The 22,836-nt window shown below is 49.8% G+C and overlaps 5 protein-coding genes across 5 annotated transcripts; 4 read left to right on the top strand and 1 right to left on the bottom strand.

Annotated features, from left to right (window-relative positions):
- The first annotated feature begins 909 nt into the window (after window positions 1–909).
- Window positions 910–12,582, top strand: BDV37DRAFT_245075 (histone acetyltransferase TRA1). The gene has a single exon (XM_032081622.1). The coding sequence runs from the start codon at window positions 954–956 to the stop codon at window positions 12,357–12,359; it is 11,406 nt and encodes a 3,801-aa protein (XP_031942779.1). The 5' UTR covers window positions 910–953; the 3' UTR covers window positions 12,360–12,582.
- On the bottom strand, window positions 12,581–13,814 carry BDV37DRAFT_91916 (Saf4/Yju2 family protein). The gene is made up of 3 exons (XM_032091447.1): window positions 13,677–13,814; window positions 13,489–13,587; window positions 12,581–13,425 (listed from the first exon to the last, which is right to left on the bottom strand). Exons 1-3 carry the CDS (start codon window positions 13,701–13,703, stop codon window positions 12,730–12,732), a joined length of 822 nt encoding a protein of 273 aa, XP_031942778.1. The 5' UTR covers window positions 13,704–13,814; the 3' UTR covers window positions 12,581–12,729.
- Window positions 13,815–15,246: 1,432 nt separating this feature from the next.
- BDV37DRAFT_91911 (anaphase promoting complex subunit CDC16) lies at window positions 15,247–18,135 on the top strand. The gene is made up of 2 exons (XM_032091446.1): window positions 15,247–15,597; window positions 15,660–18,135. Exons 1-2 carry the CDS (start codon window positions 15,501–15,503, stop codon window positions 17,879–17,881), a joined length of 2,319 nt encoding a protein of 772 aa, XP_031942777.1. The 5' UTR covers window positions 15,247–15,500; the 3' UTR covers window positions 17,882–18,135.
- A 254-nt stretch (window positions 18,136–18,389) lies between these two features.
- Window positions 18,390–20,305, top strand: BDV37DRAFT_293158 (arylsulfatase; the record flags this gene model as incomplete). The annotated part of the gene is made up of 2 exons (XM_032089346.1): window positions 18,390–18,742; window positions 18,800–20,305. The coding sequence occupies 2 exons, from the start codon at window positions 18,390–18,392 to the stop codon at window positions 20,112–20,114; spliced, it is 1,668 nt and encodes a 555-aa protein (XP_031942776.1). The 3' UTR covers window positions 20,115–20,305.
- A 1,275-nt stretch (window positions 20,306–21,580) lies between these two features.
- On the top strand, window positions 21,581–22,017 carry BDV37DRAFT_245070 (uncharacterized protein). Its single transcript, XM_032081621.1, has one exon. It carries the CDS (start codon window positions 21,741–21,743, stop codon window positions 21,957–21,959), a length of 219 nt encoding a protein of 72 aa, XP_031942775.1. The 5' UTR covers window positions 21,581–21,740; the 3' UTR covers window positions 21,960–22,017.
- The last annotated feature ends 819 nt before the right edge of the window (window positions 22,018–22,836 follow it).

Below are 22,836 nucleotides of genomic sequence, written 5' to 3'. Positions count from 1 at the left end.
AGGGGTACTAGCCGACAAGCGTTTTCAGACGCGCGCTTATCGGCATGGAGAAATGATGTAGCGAAATTTCCTGTTTAGGCCTAGTGTTCCGTTCGGGGTCTTTGCGATACCCGCGTTCTCGCTGCTGCTTTCTGGTCCATCGGTTTGCAGGTGTGAATTTGCGCGCAGTTCTCTTGACCTTTGATACCCTCCACTTTCTTTCCCCGCTCCCCACGTCCTTCTCTCTCCTTACGCTCTTTATTTAATTATTCTTCTTTGCTATACCTTCTGTTTAATTTGTGAGGGAGATTAATGACTTGACGCTTGCATTCTTTGTTCTGTCCGATGCAGCGTCTTCCGTCGATGGGCCATTCGTGATAGCCTATTCCTATCGCTTTCACGCGGATGAACACAACGTACGAAGCGAATTGTGCTGGCGCTCGACTTTTAGCCGGCCGTGTGGCCTGGCATTAATACAATCAATCTAACCTCTTAAATACTCCCCTGGAGGTGTCTCGCCGACCATGGAGCGCAATATCGACATTTACGCCAGCAAGCTGGGCGACGAGAAGCTTGGTACGTCCGATATTTCGATGCTTTCGGGGAATACGCTGGGATAGGAGCTTGGGCTTGCCTGAGGGCAGCTTTGCGGAGCTTGCTGCCCTTGCTGACTGTCTTCCAGATATCAAAATCCGAGCCAATGTCGCCGTCGAACTACGAGACAATATCGAGCCCTTATGCTCTGGTGCAAGCTATCCCATCTTCCTTTCGAAGCTATGGCCGGTGTTCAAGGGTATACTGAAGGGCGAGCCGGTGTTTACAAACTTGTCGTTCGAGCAGGTGAGTCGCCTTGGTTGGAGATATCGTTCTGTCTTTCTGCGTTGCAGACGTACGTTGTGGGGTCGGTGCTCATATGTCGTGTAACCGACTAGAAACTACGCAACTGTGTTCTCGAGACTTTACACCGGTTACCGATGGCCTCTCCCGATGTCGAGCCCTACGCCGCAGATATGGTGGACTTCTTGATGGACCTGGTACGGATCGAGAATGAGGAGAATGCCGTCCTATGCATGAAAACTATTATGGATTTGGAACGCAATCAGGCAAAGGCAACAGCTGCCCGGGTACAGCCGTTCCTCGAGCTTATTCAAGAGATGTTCCAGACAATGGAACAGGTTGTTCGCGACACCTTCGACACACCTAGCCAGGCCACACCCTCCGGCATGCCTTCAACACCCGGTGCCACAGCTCAGAACTTTCAATCTCCTCGACCTAGTTCGCCCGCAACTTCAGTCTCAGACCTCGGTCCTTCCGATCAACAAGGGAGCAACGTTTTACTCAAGGGGATGCAGTCCTTTAAGGTTCTGGCAGAATGTCCGATCATCGTCGTTTCCATCTTCCAGACCCACCGGAATTCTGTAGCGGCGAACGTGAAGCTCTTTGTGCCCCTTATAAAGAGCATCTTGCTTCTCCAAGCCAAGCCACAGGAGAAAGCCCATGCGGAGGCAGCTTCCCAGGGCATGATCTTTACTGGTGTATGCAAGGAGATCAAGAACAGATCTGCCTTTGGTGAATTTATAACGGCACAGGTGAAGACGATGAGCTTTTTGGCGTATCTGCTGCGCATGTATGCCCATCAGCTTCAGGATTTCCTTCCGACACTGCCTTCAGTGGTCGTCCGCCTTCTTCAGGACTGTCCCAGGGAGAAATCCAGTGCCAGGAAGGAGCTTCTTGTTGCAATTCGTCATATCATCAATTTTAACTATCGGAAGATTTTCCTGGAGAAGATTGATGAGCTTCTTGATGAAAGGACTCTGATTGGGGACGGCCTTACTGTATATGAGACGATGCGGCCTCTTGCCTACAGCATGCTCGCAGACTTGATCCACCACGTACGGGACCATCTGACTCGTGATCAGATCCGGCGAACTGTCGAGGTGTACACTAAGAACCTTCACGATGACTTTCCAGGGACAAGCTTCCAAACCATGAGTGCTAAATTGCTTTTGAACATGGCAGAAAAGATTTCCAAGCTTGATGATAAGCGAGAGGCCCGGTATTTCCTCATCATGATCCTTGATGCTATTGGTGACAAGTTTGCGTCTATGAACTACCAGTTTGACAATGCAGTGAAAGTGTCAAGGGCGTACAAGACAAGCAAGAAAGACATTGAGCCTTCATCAGAGAGATACCTTGCCGACAAAGACCACCCACCCGACTGGGATGAAATTGATATCTTCTCGGCGTCACCGATCAAGACTTCGAACCCTCGCGATCGAGGAGGGGATCCCGTTTCTGATAATATCTTCCTCTTCAAGAATTTAATTAACGGGTTGAAGAATATCTTCCACCAGCTGAAGAACTGTAATCCGGATCATATCCAGATCGACCCGAACAGTGTCCCGATCAATTGGTCTGAGGTCTCTTACGGTTATAATGCTGAGGAGGTGCGGGTCATCAAGAAACTATTCCATGAGGGAGCTCGTGTCTTCAAGTATTACGGTGTAGACCAGCCACCACCAGAAGTGAACTACTCTTCACCCTTTGATTTTCTGGCAAGTCAGTATACTGCACCAATGTCACGAGAAGAAAAAGAACTTCTGGAGAGCTTTGGAACCGTCTTCCACTGCATCGACACAGCCACATTCCACGAGGTCTTTCATTCTGAGATACCCTACCTCCATGAGCTTATGTTTGAACATGGCGCTTTATTGCATCTGCCCCAATTCTTCTTAGCAAGCGAGGCAACGTCTCCGGCCTTTTCCGGAATGGTGCTCCAATATCTCATGGATCGAATCGACGAAGTGGGAACTTCAGATATGACCAAGGCCAAAATCTTGCTTAGGATGTTCAAGCTCTCTTTCATGGCAGTGACGCTCTTTTCAGTCCAGAACGAGCAAGTGTTGCACCCTCATGTAACCAAGATTGTTACTAAATGTATAGAGCTTTCGGTGACTGCTGAGGAGCCTATGAACTACTTCCTATTATTGCGGTCATTATTCCGCAGTATAGGGGGTGGTCGCTTCGAGCTCCTGTACAAGGAAATCTTGCCCTTGCTGGAAATGCTTCTCGAGACGTTCAATAACTTGTTGAGCGCGGCTCGGAAGCCCCAAGAGCGTGATCTCTACGTTGAACTCACCCTTACTGTTCCCGCTCGCCTTAGCCATCTCCTGCCACATCTGAGTTACCTCATGCGTCCTATCGTAGTAGCGCTGCGCGCAGACTCCGACCTCGTAGGACAGGGACTTCGAACCCTCGAGCTCTGCGTGGACAATCTCACTGCCGATTACCTGGATCCTATTATGGCCCCTATTATGGACGAGTTGATGACCGCGCTGTGGGACCACCTTCGGCCTCACCCGTATAACCACTTTCATGCGCATACAACCATGAGAATACTGGGCAAGTTAGGTGGCCGCAACCGGAAGTTCCTGAACCACCCTCCGGAACTTACCTTTGAACAATTTACCGATGACGCTCCTAGCTTTGATATCAAGCTTATTGGGCCTAGTGAGAAGCGTCCTTTCCCCATTGGTATCGGTATTGATCTGGCCATTGCGAAGTTAATGGAGACACCGAAGACGCCTACTGCGAAGGCGTCTGATGTATACTACAAACAGCAGGCATTCCGCATGATCTCGTCCCAGCTGAAGCTCTTTATCGGACCTGAAAACCTCCCAGAGGATTTGGCATCGCTCCTTCGGTTACACGCTAATGACCTCTTCGAGAACAAGACTACTGGTATGCCCGACATCTTGGACAAGTCGGAGCGATCAAGCTCTATTCCGAAAAAGCTGTCACAGGAGGTTTCACTGAAGAAGCTTCTCAAGGCTAGCGTTTTCGCCACCACCGTTCCTGATCTGAAACAAACTGCGACTAATTTCGTGGCCGACGTTTGCAAACATTTCGCAGTTGTTGAGGTTGGACGGGCCCTGGCTCAAGTCAGACATAACAGGAAGCCGTTCGATGTTGCTAGTGGCGAAGGATCGGTGTACCTTGACTCTCGAGTCCTCGCAGAGGCCATAGTTGAGAGTCTATCCTCTGACAATGCCCGTGTCCGTGAAGGTGCGCAGGCGGCGATGGAGGTCATGAAAGACGCAGCCGGCGTCATCTTTGGCACCCCTGAGCGCATATCAAAGCTACCCTTCTTCCAGCATCTTGGCCGTGTCTTCTGCCACAGCTGTCATAGTGAAGAGTGGTTTACCAAAGCGGGAGGCAGTCTTGGGATTCACCTTTTTGCAACGGACTTGGATCTCGGCGATTCTTGGCTCTTTGACAAACAAGCTGAATTTGTCCGGGCGTTGATGTATGTCATTAAGGATACGCCTGCCGACCTACCCGCTAGCACAAGAATAAGGGCGCAAGATACCCTAGACTTAATCCTTCGAAGATGCTGCAAGAATGTTTCCAAGGATGACTTGAAGAATGAAAAGAGCCGTCTCTATTCTCTGTGTGGATTCTTTGTCTACGAGCTCTCACATATGAACAAATACGTTCGGGAAGCTTCTCGTCGCAGCTTCTCAACTATTGCTGAGGTCCTAGGGTGCCAAGTCCATGAGCTCATTTTCCCCGTGAAAGATCGTCTGTTGCAGTCTATCTTCAACAAACCGTTGCGGGCCCTGCCTTTCCCCACTCAGATAGGCTTTATCGATGCTATCACTTTCTGCTTGAGCCTGCACAATAATATCGTGACGTTCAACGATCCATTAAACCGACTTATGCTGGAGTCCCTCGCCTTGGCAGATGCTGATGATGAGTCTCTGGCATCCAAGCCAAATGAGTTCAAGAATGCTGAGATGATTGTAAATCTGCGCGTGGCCTGTCTCCGTCTTTTATCGATGGCAATGAGCTTCCCGGAGTTTGCCAACACGCCCCAGAACACCAGCCGTGCTCGTATCATTTCTGTCTTCTTTAAGTCTCTCTACTCCCGATCTCCTGACGTTATAGAGGCAGCAAACGCAGGTCTGCGCGATGTCCTTACGCAGACCAACAAGCTTCCCAAGGATCTGCTACAGAATGGCCTTCGTCCCATTCTCATGAACCTTCAAGATCCCAAACGCTTGAGCGTCGCTGGTCTTGACGGGCTTGCCCGGCTATTGACTTTGCTGACCAACTACTTCAAAGTTGAGATCGGCGCTCGTCTCTTGGATCATATGAAGGTTATCGCCGATGATGCAATCTTGCAAAAGGTGTCCTTCAGCCTTGTTGAGCAAAGCCCACCCATGAAAGTTGTTGCTGCAATCTTTAATATTTTCCATCTCCTCCCGCCAGCTGCAACATCCTTCATGGAACATCTTGTGAACAAGGTATTGGATCTCGAGGAAAAGCTTCGGCGGACTTCCAACAGTCCCTTCCGCAAGCCTCTTGTCAAGTACCTCAATCGCTATCCGAAAGAGAGCTTGGCTTTCTTCCAGGCGCGCTTCAAAGAGGAGCGGTTTGGGCGATTCTTCGGCCAGGTCCTTGCGGACCCAGATAGTGAGGCGCTGCGTTCGGCGGTCGTTGCAGACACTGAGGGCTTCACATCTACTTTCTTCGGGCAGGAACCGGCGGATGGCAAGAACACTGCTGCGATCAATGGAATCTACGTTACGCATTCCATATGCTCATATCAATCAACAAAACGCTGGCTTGTATCTCATGCGGATTTGAGGGCTAAGCTGTTGAGCTCCGGACGCGAGCTTGAAAAGAAATTGCGCAACGATAAGTTACCGGCCAATGAGAGACTGAGAGTCGAGCAGGCTGAGGATCAACTGATGGATATCTTCACGATCTATCTATCGGAGTCAACACAAGATTTGGATTTCCTTTTCGAAGTTATGGATGGCTTGTCTGCGGATGAATTAAAACGCACCTTGGCGTTCCCAAAGTTCATATTTGGCCACATAATAACCAACGAGTCCATTGACTACCGCCGCTCTGTTATTATGCGCTGTCTCGATCTTTACGGCCAACGAACATGCTCCCAGAAGATGAAGACTTATGCATTCCGCAACCTCGTCAACCCCATATTTGCAATGGATGTTCAGACAACATGGAACCACCCCCCTAATAGCCCCAAGCTCATGGACAAGAGCATGACTGAATTTATCCAAAGTCGCCTGTGGAAGCCTCAGTTGGCGGATCTAAGTGAAGAGTCTAGCCAGTCAGGTGTTGACCATTCTCGCATGGAGCTTCTTCAGCTATCAGCCTTGTTGATCAAATACCACCATCAGACTGTGCAAGATTCTCGCAAGGATATCATCAAGTTCGCTTGGAATTATATCCGGCTCGAGGACATCATCAACAAATATGGAGCCTACGTCCTTATCAGTTACTTCATAGCTCACTATGAGACACCCTTCAAGATCGTGGTCCAGGTTTATGTTGCCCTTTTGAGAGCACACCAGAATGAGGGCAAGGCCCTTGTTACTCAAGCTCTTGATGTTCTGGCCCCTGTCTTACCTACTCGGATTATGACAGCAAGTAGCAGCGCTCAAGCGCCAGATGCGCGCTATCCACTCTGGGCTAAATGGCCACGGCGCATCCTGGCTGAAGAAACTGCAAACTTGCAGCAAGTCATGAGCATCTTCCACTTCCTCGTGCGACAGCCGGATCTTTTCTATGAGTCGCGAGAGCATTTTGTGCCTCTTATTGTGCCCTCATTAATCAAAATAGCTTCTCCTCCAAACTCATCTAACGAGAGTAAGAAGCTTGCACTCAATCTCATCAGCCTTATCTGGCACTGGGAAGAAAAGCGTGTCAAGAGCCATTCTCCTATGCCGAACGGCACAATCGAGTCTCCGAATACAAAGAAACGGAAACTTGAGGAAGCTCAGGGCACATCGTCGTCTCCCTCTCTTGCTCCACCCAATACTCGTGAGCGCACTGACTACATGGTGCCTCCTGACCTCCGTGCTGCATTGACGAAGTACCTTATTACCTTTATTACCACCATTCCTGAGCGGTTCCCTGTTCCGGCTTCTCGTATTCGCGACCTTCCTTCTACCAAGACACAGCAACCTGTACTTACAGGAGACATGGTCAAGAAGGCTGTTCACTTGCTGAGAAACCTCCTGTCTCCAGAATACTGGGGCGACCTTGATATCGAACTCTATCAGAAGGTTACAGACCCCATTCTTGCGGGGGAGAAAGCTGACAAACCAGACGAAAAACACATCACGAGTATGGTCAATGCTTTGCAAGTTGTGCGGGTCCTCCTGGCAGCTAAGCCAGATGACTGGATCACAGGCCGTCTACCCTTGATTCAGAAGCTCTTCGAGAAGCCTCTGCGTTCTGATAACCCCGAGATCCAAGATTGCCTCCACAGCGTAGAGGATGAAGTGGACATGTCCCCCAAGCTACGACCTCCTGTCAGACGCGTTCTCGACGCTTTGCCCGATGACCAGCCGGAAGAAGAGGATGGCATGGACGTCGAGAACTCACCTTCTGAGTTTGTTACGTATTTGTCGGCTATCGCAACAGAAACACTTTCGGCAAACAACTATGTCTCTAGCCTAAACATCCTTTGGACCCTGTCCAAGAACAAGCCCGCAGAGATGGATACCCACATCCCCCAGGTCATGAAGGTCTTCTCTCAAAAACTGGCGAAGGAACATGTCGCAGCTTCCGTGAACAATCAAAACCAAGCCATTCCAGGAACTAAACCCGGGGACGGAGTTCCAGACCAGCAAGAGTTTGAAATTGGGGTGGACCTAATCTTCAAGACTATCGAGTTGATATCTGTGCGCATGTCTCATTTAGGGGAGCAAAGGCGTCCTTTCTTGAGCGTTTTAGCCCAGCTTGTGGAGCGATCGCAAAACATAAAACTCTGCAGCAAGGTGCTTGGTATGGTTGAGACCTGGATCTTCCATTCCAATGAATCATGGCCTACTTTGAAGGAAAAGACTGCGGTTTTGCACAAGATGCTACTTTTCGAATCGCGACAAGACCAGACCATGCTCAAGAAATTCCTTGACCTTGTCATCAGGATCTACGAGGATTCTAAGATCACGCGGACTGAATTAACGGTTCGCTTGGAGCATGCATTCCTGATTGGTACTAGAGCACAAGATGTTGAAATGCGCAATCGGTTCATGACCATCTTCGATCGAAGTTTGACTCGTTTGGCTAGTTCTCGACTCAGCTATGTGCTGACATGCCAGAACTGGGATACCCTCGCAGACTCATTCTGGCTTGCACAGGCATCGCATCTGGTCCTGGGCTGTGTGGATATGAATGCACCCGCTAAACTGCATTCTGATGACTATACTGTCTACCCTCTATCGTTCCTATTTGGAAACGCAGACAAGGATTCGAGGAAAGCCGATGTCATGGTCGATATCCAGTTAGAGGCGTTTGTCTCTGATCGGAAGCGATTCGTGGCGGATATCGGTGACGTTAGAGCCCGGGATTTGATGGAACCACTATGCCAGCTGCAACACACTGATTCAAATGTTGCCTACACTCTTTGGACTAATCTCTTCACCATCTTCTGGTCTACCTTGTCCAGAGAAGATCGCATTGATTTGGAGAAGGGTATGATTACTCTTATCACGCGCGAGTACCACCAGAGGCAGTTGGATAAGAGACCAAACGTTGTTCAAGCGCTGCTAGAGGGTGCGGTTCGGGCTAAGCCACGGTTCAAGATTCCCCCACATGTGATGAAGTACCTTAGCCGGACCTACGATGCTTGGTACACGGCTGCTGGGTACTTGGAAGAAACGGCCATCAACCCCATAATTGACACACCGACTGTCCGTGAGAGCAACTTGGATGCCCTTGTTGAAGTCTATGCAGGCCTGCAGGAAGATGATTTCTTCTATGGCACCTGGCGACGTCGTTGTAAGTTTGTCGAGACCAACGCTGCTCTTTCCTACGAACAGCAAGGAATGTGGGATAAGGCCCAGCAGTTGTATGAGAATGCTCAGATCAAGGCTCGCTCTGGGGCAATGCCGTTCTCGCAAGGTGAATACTACCTCTGGGAGGATCATTGGTTGATTTGCGCGCAAAAGCTGCAGCAATGGGAGATTCTCAGCGACTTTGCCAAACATGAGAATTTGAACGATCTTCTTCTTGAAGCTGCCTGGCGCAATATTGAGAATTGGCAGAGCGAAGGCAATAGAGAGCAACTCGAATCCCTCATCAAGTCCGTGTCTGATGCACCAACGCCGAGACGTACCTTTTTCCAGGCATTCATGGCACTCCTTCAATATCACATCAAGAAAGAGAATATTCAGGAGTTCAACGGCGTTTGTGACGAGTCCATTCAGCTGTCTATCCGCAAGTGGCTTCAGTTGCCGAAGAGGATTACAAATGCTCACATCCCTATTCTGCAGCACTTCCAGCTCTTAGTCGAGCTCCATGATGCAAGCCATATCTGTTCCAGTCTCTCGCAAACCAATGAGCGGAACCTGGATACGAAATCAGCCGAGCTGAAACTGTTGCTGGGAACTTGGCGTGACCGCCTTCCTAACCTCTGGGATGATATCAACGCGTGGCAAGATTTAGTTACGTGGCGTCAGCATATCTTCCAATTGATCAATGCCACGTATCTCAGTTTGTTGCCACCACAGACCAACAATGTGGCCAGCAATTCCTATGCCTACCGTGGATACCATGAGACCGCATGGATCATTAACCGCTTCGCCCATGTTGCACGTAAACATCAAATGCCAGAGGTGTGTATCAATCAACTTAGCCGTATCTATACGCTTCCGAATATCGAGATCCAAGAAGCTTTCTTGAAACTGCGTGAACAAGCCAAATGTCACTACCAAAACCCCAAGGAGCTGAACAGCGGACTGGATGTGATCAACAATACGAATCTTAATTACTTCGGTGCACAGCAGAAGGCAGAGTTCTATACCTTGAAGGGTATGTTCCTGGCTAAATTGAGCCATGTCAGTGAAGCAAACGATGCGTTTGGTGTTGCTCTCTATTACGACTTGAGGCTTGCAAAGGCTTGGTCCGAGTGGGGACAATACAGTGACCAGCGATTCAAGAAATCTGATCCATCGGATTATGAATTAGCCAGCAATGCTGTAAGCTGCTACCTTGAGGCTGCAGGGCTTTATAAAAACTCCAAAGCTAGGAAGTTGCTCAGTCGTATCCTTTGGCTCCTTAGCTTGGACAACGAAGAAGGTCGTGTCGCGGCTGCCTTCGAAAATTTCAAGGGAGACACTCCTGTCTGGTATTGGATCACCTTCATACCACAGCTTCTTACCAGTCTCTCACATCGAGAAGCACGCCTTTGCAAAGCCCTTCTGGTGAAAATCGCAAAACTGTACCCGCAGGCTCTCTTCTTCTTACTACGTACGAATAGGGAAGATATGCTCAATATCAAGAAGCAGCATGACCAGAAGCAGGAGAAGCTGAATCGTGCCAGACAGCAGCAGGCTCAAGCTCAGGCCCAAGCCCAAGCTTCACCACAGCCCAAGCCTTCTCCATCAGCTGTGGGCGGCTCACCTGCGCAGAATGCTCAGCCTCCAAATGCCAATACATCCACTCCCGTGCAAGGCCAGGCTAATCTGCCTAACCAACAGCAAGCCCAAACCCAGATTCAACAGGGAATGGGTCAGGGCCAGAGTCCTCAAGTCAACGGCCAAGCTCAGCAGTCTCCTGCTCAGGGCCAGAACCAGGGGCAAGGTCAAACTCAGAACCAAGCTCAAGGTGGTCAACAGCAGAATCTCCAGGTACCTGGCCAAAATGGGGCATCACAGCAAAACCAGAACGCTGGTGCTGAGCCTGAGAAGGAACCTCTCAAGAAGCCTTGGGAATACTCTGATGAGATCATGTCCGGGCTCAAGACAGCTTTCCCATTGCTTGCGCTGTCTATGGAGACGATGGTCGACCAGATTCACAAGAACTTCAAATGTCCACCCGATGAAGATGCCTATCGTCTCATTGTCGCACTTTTGAATGATGGACTGGCGTATGTTGGTCGCATGCCTGGCTCGTATGCTCAGGACTTCAAGCTTCCTGCTCCTACGGAAGCAAACATCACGCGTTTTGCCGAGACCATCCTCCCAGCACATATTCGCAAATCTTTCGAGGCCGACTTCGTTGTCAAGAAGCCTACGATGTATGAGTATATTCAGAAGTTGCGGCGTTGGCGTGACAAGTTCGAAGAGAAGCTTGATCGCCGACCTCAGTCCCAGTTCCTCGAGAGTTACTCTCCACATCTCAGCGAGTTCCGATTCCTTAAATTCGACGAGGTTGAGGTGCCTGGCCAATATTTGCTGCATAAAGACAAGAACCAGGACTTCGTTCGCATTGATCGATTTTTGCCTGATATTGATCTAGTTCGCGGTATTGGTGTTTGTCACAGACGCTTGAAGATCCGTGGCCATGATGGTAGTATACATCCTTTCGCTGTCCAACATCCAGCAGCTCGGCACTGTAGACGCGAGGAGCGCATTCTGCAGTTGTTCCGTATTTTCAATGGCCTCTTAGGCAAACGCAAGGAAAGCAGACGGCGCAATCTTTATTTCCATCTTCCCCTTATGGTTCCGTTGGCACCTCATATTCGTTTGGTTCGTGATGATTCCTCGTACATTTCCATGCAGGGCATCTATGAAGACTACTGCCGACGGGTTGGCATAAACAAGGACGATCCTGTTCTATTCACGATGGAAAAGATGAGGTCATTAGCGGAGACGAAGCAGAGTGTAAGTGAAATCACCGCACCAACATACTTGAGCAAGACTAATTTTCCTCAGCGGACACCTGATCAACAGCAAGTACTTCGAACTGAGATCCTTACTGCGATTCAGGAGAAGTGGGTTCCTAGCAATATTGTGCTGGACTACTTCCAGAAGACATATCCCAACTTCTCTGACTTCTGGCTCTTCCGCCGTCAATTTGCGTACCAATATGCCGCCATCGCCTTCATGACCTACGTGATGCATATGGGTAACCGGTATCCCAACAAGATCATGATTTCTAGGACGACGGGTGACATTTGGAGCTCCGAGTTGATCCCAGCCATCAACCCTACTAAGGCCTTCTTCTACAACCCGGAGCAGGTGCCTTTCCGTTTGACTCCCAATATTCAGACGTTGATGGGGCCCATCGCCACCGAAGGTCTATTTGCTTGCGCACTGATGGCAATTGCCCGATGCCTTACGGAGCCCCGTCATGAGCTGGAGCAGCAACTAAGCATCTTCGTCCGAGACGAAATGATGTTCTGGGCTACAGCACAGCATCGGGGCGTTCTACCAGTCCCGCAGCTCCGTGATTTGGTATATAACAACAGTGATGTCATCGTCAACCGGGCCGTTAGCCTTGCCAGCCCTCCGGAGGGCAACCTGCCAGCCAACCAAACTACGATCGACCTGATCTCCAAGGCCGTCAACCCTCAGCATCTAGCAACCTGCGATGCTTTGTGGATGCCGTACCTCTAGCCACGGGGCTTTGTGTTTTGTGCTTATTTGGTGTATTATTTTCTTATGCTTGGCGTTTTATTTGCTCAGCGGATTGTGGAGGATTGCCTACGGTTCTGATGAACGAGTTCCGTTTTACTGTGGTACTACTTTACTGTTTCAGCGTGGCGCTCTGGGAAACATCTTTGATGGATATGCTTATGACCTGTCTCTTAATCGCTATATTCTTGATTGCCGTTTTGATATGTAGTATTTATAAGAATCGAAATAATTCAGCAGTCAGTTCATAACCTTAGTCGTAATGCTCGTAAGCAACTGTATGTACCCCATGCCATCCCAATCAAACGCCAAGCCTATAGAATAACATTGTAAAATTTCGCGAGCACATGTTTTACACCAGCGATGGCTTTGCCTTCTTCTTAATGCCCAAACTATTCGGCAATGGCTTCTTCGCCTTCTTCACTCGTGTGAATGAAGGTGGCGCCTCGCTTGGCTTGGGGTCTGGCGTAACTCCATTCGAAGGATCTTCCTCAACAAGCCTCTTCACCTTCTCCCCAGTTTCCGTAGTGAATGCCCTCCGCGCAGCTTCCTCGATCTCTTTCTCAACCTTCAACTTCTCCTCGTCGACTTCCTCCCGCACATGCGCAATCGCTGTCTCATCTCCTAGCGCCTCATTCCTCTCTATCCTAGCATTCCTCGTCCGAATCTCATCTAGCGCATCCGCAATCGCCATCTCTCTCTTCGAATCCAACATCTTCTCCTCCAGCTCAGCCATCTTATCCCTCTCCGCACGCTCATGCTCGTCATTCTCCTCCTTCTCTAACCGATCTAGCAACTGCTCCTCCGTCTCGTTATACGTCTCGTTCTTCGGATCCCGCCACGGTTCAAAATTCCGTTTCGCGCCCTTCTCCGCCGTGTAATCCATGTTCTTCGGGTCCGTCTTGAACGTAATTTCGCCACTGCATCTCGTGCATCGGATATAGAAGCGATAAATGGGGATAGAGAAGTATTTCTCTTCTGTCGTCTCTTTGCGCGCGTTGAATTTTCTACCCTTATAAATGAATTCTCCACATTGCGTGCATTTCATCTATGAGAATGAGCTGGCTTCCAATAGGTGATCAAAGCGAAAGGGGGCCATGTAAAAACATACCGAGAATGGGGCCATAAGTCGAACGGTAATCACCTTGGGCCCTGTTTGTTTGTTTTTTGTGCGGGTGATTGCGCTTGGATCGAAGTCTGGCGGATAGTACTAAACACATGTTAGGTATATCATGAGATTCGTAGGGGTGTGTGTTTAATTGTATTATGGAGAAGGTTCCGGAGTGTTGCTGAGCTCACCTTCGAAAGGACCTTTCTTTCAGACATATTGACGGTGTTTTATTATAGTTTTTGGGCCTGCGGGTGCTGTGTTGGAGGCTTAATTGGAGTTTGATCGCTGTATAAAAGTTGGTAGCGTCGTTGTTGGGAGGGGACAATATCTTGGATGATGGTGATGAACGACGATAGCTTGATATTTGTCACGTGGGAGGCACTAGTTGGCATGCTTTGGTTCGACTATTCCTGTTTTGAAAACGAGTTTCGCCTGCATTTTCTCCTACCGCCTACTCAATCTAACTTATTAACTTTCATAGAAAAGCGGTCACTGAAATGTCCCTATAGACCCCCGACCGAGCAAAGGAGATTCTTTCCTTGCTTATTGCGAGGTGGATATCTCAATTGAAAAGACCCATTTCAAAATGGACAGAGTCTAGTATAACGTCCATTCAGAAACTCTATAGCTACGAATTTTTTAACGAGAAAACAATCGCTTTTGCTGAAACACTACGCTTAGATACTCTTTTTGCTAAAAGATACACTTTTCAATCTGTCAACTGACGGAGTGATCAACTTATTCTGCCAGGCAATACTTTTTTCCTTCACAGGCATCAGCGTTATGCATCTGAGAGTCTGGGTTTGCTTTGTATGGCTTTCCTCAATATTGGTGTTCTCCCTTTGATCTCCTGTTATACGTTCGTCTATGTCTAGATTTCTCCTTTCTTGTCTACTGATAAATCTAAACCAGCTGGCACATGACTATAGGTAGACCTTCTAGAAATATAAAATTGTAATCTTAACCCTAGCTATCAACAATGTTGGAGTGTGCTTTCGTGAACACTACACTGCAGTGTATACAAAGCCCAACCTTTTGTTTACTAACTCTTCTAGTATGCGGAACATTCCACCCCCGGTTGTTCCTCCTTTTACGTCAATCTCTTCGATAGTACCACTACTACCACTCAGGTTTCATAGTAACCTCCGGGTCATTTGAACAGAACTAAAAGTCGGGAGCTGGGAACAGTGGGCTCAAATGATATACTTCGCTTGAGAGATAGATACACGTCTGATGATTGTACCTTGTAGTTCCATTCATTTGGTGTGAACTCTCTATTGATGGTGTATGGAACTATGGGGAAGTAACCCAAATTGAAGCACAAGTACATTGACAGCCCTAACATGGTTTCAGTTAGATAGGTGAGCTTGAGGTATATGCGTGTAGTCCACTATATTTAGTGTAAATGCTTTCCCCGGAGCCCTTGCACATATGCTTCTATAGGTCTACAGGATTGCGATCTATCAACTTTTATAGGCATGGTTCCCTCGCTCGTGACTGTAAGATAAAGTGGGAAGACAGATTAGTATGGTTATATGCTAGTGAACCACCATTGAGGGGATAAACAATTCAAATTATTGCCACATGCATGAGTCAATTGTCTTAATTCGTTGTATGCAATAAAGAAGAAGCTGATATCCTCTTACCCGATAAGGTAAGCGCACAGACCCAGTGACGCGCCATTTTGGGAAGCATAAAACAAGCAAACAAAACAGTCAAACATGCAATTCCGCGGATCGCATCCATAGATTCCAATCTGGATTCTCTCCCTCTCTCCTTTGTTGGACGTACACTGGGCCAGTTGTTTCTCTGGAGAAGCTATCATCGTCGCTTTGTTGGGCACTTGTATCCGAGAACTTTTCTGGAAAAGTTTGGCGGTTGTGCCTGGAACCAGGAACCAACGAATGCGCCTATCCTTTATCGCCCCTCCAGACCCCATGCCTCACTGCCACAACTCCGACCTTCCCTGAATCCTTCTCGCCCTTACTCGAAAGCGCATAACAACTGGTGCCATGGAGAAATTTCTTCGCTCCTGGCGGCAAGATGCGTTGAACCGTGGCCAACATGATGCGGCAGTCTACATCGGTGATAAAGTGCTTGCGTTAACTAGTCTGTTGATCCTTTGCCCTCGCGCTGCAATTATTCAAGACTAACGCATATTACTTGATCAGATAGCGACTCAGATGCCTTCTGGTTGGCTCAAGTACATTTCTCGAATAACAACTTCACCCGAGCTTTGGCTCTCCTATCACGGAAGGATTTGATTTCCAGAAGTACCGCCTGTCGCTACCTGGCCGCGCATTGTTATATAAAGCAAAACCAGTTCGAGCAGGCTCTATCAATACTCGGCGACCACAACCCGACTCACCTGATTCGCAGCAGCAACAACAGTAATAGTCGTCGCAAGCTCCAGCATCTAAACAGCCAAAGCCATGTCACTTTACGCAACGGGAAAACCACAGCTTCGCGGATTGATCGCGGCGAAGAGCGAGAGCGGGAGGATGCAAGTAACATTCGCTTCGAGGCCGCAATGTGCTATCTGAGGGGGCTTTGCTTCGCCAAGCAGAATGCATTTGACCGCGCCCGTGATTGCTACAAGGATGCTGTGCGCATTGATGTCCAGTGCTTCGAGGCGTTCGATCAATTGATGAAGAACTCGCTAATGTCACCTGCGGAGGAGCTCGAATTTCTGGAATCACTTGACTTTGACTCTATCTCCAGTCCGGACCCATCCGTGTCTCAGGAAGCCGCTCATTTTACGAAGATGCTCTATACCACCCGATTATCCAAATACTCGTCCCCTGCAATTCTTTCCGACGCAACCGAAACCCTGTCCACGCACTACAACCTCTCACAAAATCCGGATATACTGCTTTCACGCGCCGAGGCCCTGTATACTCAATGCCGCTTCGCAGAGGCGCTAGAGCTGACTTCGTCTATTTTGTCGACCTCCCAGTCATCTACGGCGCTAACAGCAACGACTGCCCCCATTTCAGCCCAGAACCATCTGGGCCATGCGCCTGCCGTGTACCCCTTACATCTGGCATGCTTATATGAAACTGGTGCCACCAATGCGCTATTCCTTCTCTCTCACACGCTGGCGGATCATGCTCCAGAAGAGTCTTATACCTACTTAGCCATTGGCGTCTACTACCTCTCTGTTTCTAAAGTAGCGGAAGCCCGACGATTCTTCTCGAAAGCATCTTTGCTAGACCCCCATTCGGCGCCAGCATGGATTGGGTTTGCTCACACCTTCGCTGCTGAAGGAGAGCATGATCAAGCTATTGCGGCTTATAGTACGGCGGCCCGACTCTTCCAGGGAAGTCATTTGCCGCAACTGTTCCTCGGCATGCAGCATTTAGCCTTGAATAACATGTCGCTCGCCCATGAATACTTGTCTGCAGCCTATGCAATGTCGACCGGCGCAACGTCTGGCTCGGTTCCCGCACTCCCTCCCACCCCATCCACAGGAGCGTCCTCTCTGGGCGGCGATCCATTGGTACTCAATGAGTTGGGAGTCGTACTCTACCATCAAAATCATCTTGAGCCTGCGGTAAAATTATTTCGCCAAGCTCTCGGCCTTGCCACCTCTCTCAATTGCGAGCCAGGAGCATGGGTGGCCACACGAGCGAACCTGGGCCACGCTCTGCGTCGTATTGGACGTTTTACAGAGGCACTAGTTGAATTTGATGAGTGTCTTCGTATCGGTGCTGCGGGTGCTAGCTTCGGGTATACCCCATTTTTAGGAGGAAGTGGAGGCAATGCTTCTGGCGCGGCGTCGTCCGGTGTTGGAGGCTACGAGGACCGCGGCTTGATTGGCTCACTCCATACAGCTCGCGGCCTTATTCTACTCGAACTCAGCCGGACAGTGGAGGCTGTCACCGCTCTCCACGAGGCCGTTCGCGTCTTGGGGGCTAGTGGGGGTGGTGACGCTGCTGCTGGTGCCGGTGTTGCGGGAACACTACTCTCTCGAGCCTTGGAGATCTGGGCGCTGGAGGGTAACGAGGCTGACGCGACGCTGTCCGAAGAGGTCTCACGGGCAGGAAGCGGCAGCCGGAGTTCCAACCGGTCGTCGCGTGACAAAGGGAAGGGCAAAGTTTCCAGGCGACGCGCTATCCCCGAAGAGCAGTATTCAGAGGAATGGACGGACGAAGTTGCCCAGGTCGATTCTCACAATTTGAGGGGCGGCTCTGAGACACTGGAGGATAAGGTGGAGATGGAATTGGACGATGAGGCAGATGGACTTCTGCGCCAAGCGATGAGCCACGTCCGAGGCGGCCGGAGCAGACGACGACCTATGTTAAGTCCCGAGGTGGAGGCCAGCGATACACCGGAGCCCTCTGCGGGTCGTCGTCGAGGGTCGAGGGCGTTGAGAACTAACGCTAGACAATGATTGTAGCTTGATGTTTAGACGGCTGGTTTTGGGTGCATTGCAGTTGGGCGTTTGGATGAATTATACCCGGTTTTGTTCACTGATCCTGCGATCTATGGAGGGTTCCATTGCATTCTTGGCGTATATGATGATGCTTTTGTCTCGTTCATGTCGACAGAATTGTGATGTTGGAGAGAGTTGCATAAGGTACTTCTGTCCCCAAGACTGAGTAGACAAATGGAATTATTCTTTCCAGTGGATTGAGATCTCACTTATCCTACCGGATTCCCCTCATCTTTCTTATTGGTTTGAATGGGCAAATAATTTAAGTAGCGATGGCGCAATCGCCGACAGCGGGGAGACGTCTTACGTACCCTCGATCAATATATGTCGGAGCGCTCCGGTCCCATGATAAATATATAATCGGGCGACCTGATGAACGATGCGAGTATTTGTCCTTCGTACCAATTGATAGCTTTAGTAGTCACACTAATTCTGGCCACTCTTGTGCATCAATTGTAACTACAATATGGGCTCAACTCGCCGTCCGAACTTCCTCATCATTGTCGCCGATGATCTCGGATACAGTGACACCAAGCCATTTGGATCGGAAATTGAAACTCCCGCACTTGATTTTCTGGCACGTACAGGAACATGCCTAACCAATTTTCACACCGCGTCAGCCTGTTCACCGACTCGCTCTATGCTGTTCTCCGGCACCGACAATCACATTGCCGGGCTGGGCCAGATGGCCGAACACATGAGAAATGCCAAACAATACCAAGGCAAGCCAGGATATGAAGGATACCTCAACTGGAGAGTAGCCGCCTTGTCTGAGGTGCTGCAGGACGCCGGCTATTTCACGGCCATGTCGGGCAAATGGTACGTATATTCCAGTCCATGCGCCAAGGGTTTATAGCAAGCTAATCAGTTGGGAAGGCATTTGGGACTGAAGAAAGAGATCGCTCCCTGTTCTCGCGGGTTTGAGAAGAACTTCTCGTACCTGGCTGGATGCGGAAACCACTTCAACTATGAGCCTCAGCTGGAACATGCTGGAGATGGCTTCCTGGCCCCATTGAAATCGTCCGCCTTCTGGATGGAAGGTGACAGATTCCTGGACCGAACTACCGACATCCCCTCGGACTTCTACTCGACTACAACCTTCACAGATCAATTACTCCAATACTTGACTTCCAGGGAAGACGACGACGGCCGACCCTTCTTCGCCTATCTCCCCTTCACAGCACCCCACTGGCCCCTCCAGGCTCCGCGCGAGCTAATCAACAAATACAAAGACCTCTACAACGAAGGCCCCGAAGTCCTCCGCCAAAAGCGCCTAGAACGGCTCATCCAACTAGGCCGCGTGCCCAAAGACGTCAATGCGGCGCCCATAACCCTCGAAAGCGACGACTGGGCCTGGAATAAACTGAGCGACGAGGAACGCGCCGACTCAGCCCGCAAAATGGAAGTCTTCGCCGCAATGGTCGATCTCATCGACCAGAACATCCAAAGAGTCATCAACCACCTCCAATCAACCGACGAACTAGACAACACTTTCATCCTGTTCATGTCCGACAACGGCGCCGAGGGTGCAATGCTTGAAGCCCTGCCCGTCATGGGCCCCTCGGGCAACATCAAGGCCATCATCGATAAGTACTACGATAACTCGCTGGAGAATATAGGCAACCCCGACTCGTTTGTCTGGTACGGTCCGGCGTGGGCCAGCGCGGCTATGGCTCCTTCACGCGGATTCAAGACCTGGATCACGGAGGGTGGCATCCGGTGTCCGTGTGTGGTGCGGTTTCCGCCGCTGGGAGTTAGGAACGGGCAGACTGACTCGTTTGCAACGGTCATGGATATTTTCCCGACGATTCTGGATCTAGCGGGCGTGCCTCTTCCCGGGGAACAGTTTAGAGGGAGGGAGGTTGTTCCTGTGCGAGGTTCGTCGTGGGTGCCGCATCTTGCGGGCCAGACGGCAGAATTTCATGAGGACCAGGGAGGTTATATTACGGGATGGGAGTTGTTTGGGAGACGGGCTATTCGGCAGGGTCCGTGGAAGGCGCTCTATATGACTGCACCGAGGGGGAAGGATCGGTGGGAGTTGTATCATCTGGAGGAGGATCCTGGGGAGGTGGATGATCGGGCGGACTCGGAGCCGGAGATTTTGCAGAGGTTGATTGAACATTGGGAGGTGTACTATGCTGAGACGGGGATGATTGATCCAGCGCAGGAGTTTCCGTATACGAAGATTTGATGTGCCGATCCTTGGTGGTGAGGTTTCACGGGAGCTTGTGATATAGGGCTGGTCTAGCTTATAGTATGAGTGTCTAGATCTCCCCAACGGTATTAACATCTTAAATGAATAAATACTCCTATTGTACAAAACCAATACACGTAGAGAGTAGACAGTAGGTAATCACCTCAAAAGTTAGAACGAACCCTCGCCTACAACAACAAATACGCCTTCCATACCAAAGAAAAAAAAAAAAAAAACCATCACCATCACCAGAAGCCCTGAAATCACACCAACAACCAAAGTTCCGACAGATCGACAACGGTCTACCAAGGTACGGCTAGTAACTAACAACTCCCAACCCTGAAACTGTATCCGATCCAAAGCTAGTTAAATACCACCCAAATGCCAAAAAAATATGAAAAATAAACTTTCCCCAAACATAAGAAACCCCACTGTTTGCCGATCCCGTCGCAGAAGGACAGCCCGAATCCCGATTCGGGTCTAAGTGCCTGTTGGTAGGGCAAGCGTGAAACCATGGGGTCTTGGCTCTCTTCGAGGACTTTTTTTTTTTTTTTTTTTCTGTGCAAAACAGGCGAAATGCTTGAGCCTTCGGGGGGTTTTCTTGGCCTTGTTCTAGGCGATCGGGGGCTTGGTTTCAGGGCTATCTATATATGGAATAGGGGTGGTTCCTGGGTGGAGTTCGGGGTTGCGGGTTCAACTGTAGGGGTTTCTGAGTTTGGGGAAGGGTTTATTTTCCTCTTATTTGGTTATCAATTATTATCATTTCTGGGGCTTTGCAGTATGTTGTTTTCCGATGGGGGTTTCGGTTGATTTTGTAGGGCTGTGATTGTTATTCTGCTTTTGTTGCATATCTGCTCATGTGACCTGATACCATTCGAGAAGCAATGCGGATTATAACGTGAGCAGACACTATTGTGAATAAGACCCCCGAGCACATTGTAAATGCCGTGCTATCCGAGTGCAGTTTCAAGTTTGACTTTTGACATTCTCTGTCTGATGCTTTGAAAAGGTTACATCCTCTTAGTCATAACACCCACCGTGATGGTCTGAAGAAGTGCTTAGGGCAGTTAGAGAGTGCTGCTAATTATAGTAAACAGCATTTATGGACCTCATGGTGACGGTTCACCAGGACCAGATGATCTACCCCCGGGTTAGACTCACTCGGGGGGAAGAACCACCGCCTGGTCTGGGCTCTCGAGTCAGGAACTAGGAAGGCCAAGAGTTTCGGAAGCTCGAGTTTACCACTGAGCACGGCACTATAGGGATCCACTTGGACGGCGATTTTCGCCTACAGGATAGGATGGTTCGCCAGCGTTTGTGTGGTTCTATACGGGATTGTATACAGAAATGCGAATGTCTGTTGTAAGAACCATGAGGACAAGGGAGACGATGTTTCCTCATCCTTGATGGCACAGCAGTTCAGCCCAGCTGTCGAAGATGCACTGGCACAGACATGTGCTTCTGGAAGAAGCACATAGCTTAGCTCCGTGTCGCCACTGGCCAATTGAGTTTTTACTAAAGGTTTGAGGCTAAAGAGGTTGTCTCGGCTTGAAACTTGGATCTACACCTTAACCATCACGTTTATCCCGAATAGAGCTGTTGCAATGCAACCTTGCCGACCAAATGCCATTGCCAAAGTCAGCTGAATGCTGGAAATGGGCGGGATCAAACGTATATAAAGCCTCACATACCTCCAGCAGCAATTCCTCATCCAACCCAGCTTCGACAGCATCTCTCTCTTCTTTTCATTCGCTTTCTATTCACAAAAACTATTTTACGATCTTTATTATCTTTCCTTTTTTGTTTTCAACATGCGTCTCGTTTATTCTACTGTTGCCTTGACGGCAACAGCTCTCGCAGTCCCGGTGACTGTTCCTTCTACCTATCACCGTACTTCGACGGTCCCTGGGAAGGTTCTTGAGGCTTCCAACCCGGCTGGAGATGGTCAGTTGACTGCTCGGACTTTCGGCCCATTGATCAACTGGATCGGACAGCTTAAGGGAGGAAGCTCTTGTGAGGAATGTGCAGCTGGCGAAAGAACCGGCTCCGACATGGGTGTCAGCATTGACAGCAGTTCCGAGGATTGTGATGATGAGTCCTCCAGCAACGGGAACTCGAACAGCAACTCGAATTCCAACAGCAACTCGAACTCGAACAGTAACTCGAACTCGAACAGTAACTCGAATTCGAACTCGGACAACAACACCTCTGGCGGCAGCACTGACAGCGGTAGTATGCCCCCTGGTGGTATGCCTCCCTCTGGTGGTACTCCTCCCTCTGGTGGTACGCCTCCCTCTGGTGGTACTCCTCCCTCTGGCGGTACTCCTCCATCTGGCGGTACTCCTCCCTCTGGCGGTACTCCTCCTTCTAGTGGTACTCCTCCCTCTGGTGGTACTCCTCCCTCGGGAAGCACCCCCCCTACTGGTGGCACTCCTCCCAGCGGCGGTGATATGGATTGCGAGGAAGGTGACAGTTCCTGCACTCCCAGCGGCGATGATACAGAGTGCGAGGAAGGCGACAGTTCTTGCACCCCTCCCAGCGGCGGTGATGCAGATTGCGAGGAAGACGACAGCTCCTGCACGCCCCCTACCAGCGGCACTCCCACTGGTAGCACTCCTCCATCTGGCAGCACTCCTCCTTCCAGCGGTACTCCTCCATCTGGCAGCACTCCTCCTTCCAGCGGCACTCCTCCATCTGGCAGCACTCCCCCTTCCAGCGG

Source organism: Aspergillus pseudonomiae, assembly GCF_009193645.1.
Source record: "Aspergillus pseudonomiae strain CBS 119388 unplaced genomic scaffold BDV37scaffold_23, whole genome shotgun sequence".
Lineage (NCBI taxonomy): Eukaryota > Fungi > Ascomycota > Eurotiomycetes > Eurotiales > Aspergillaceae > Aspergillus > Aspergillus pseudonomiae.
This window is presented reverse-complemented; position numbering and strand designations above follow the sequence as displayed.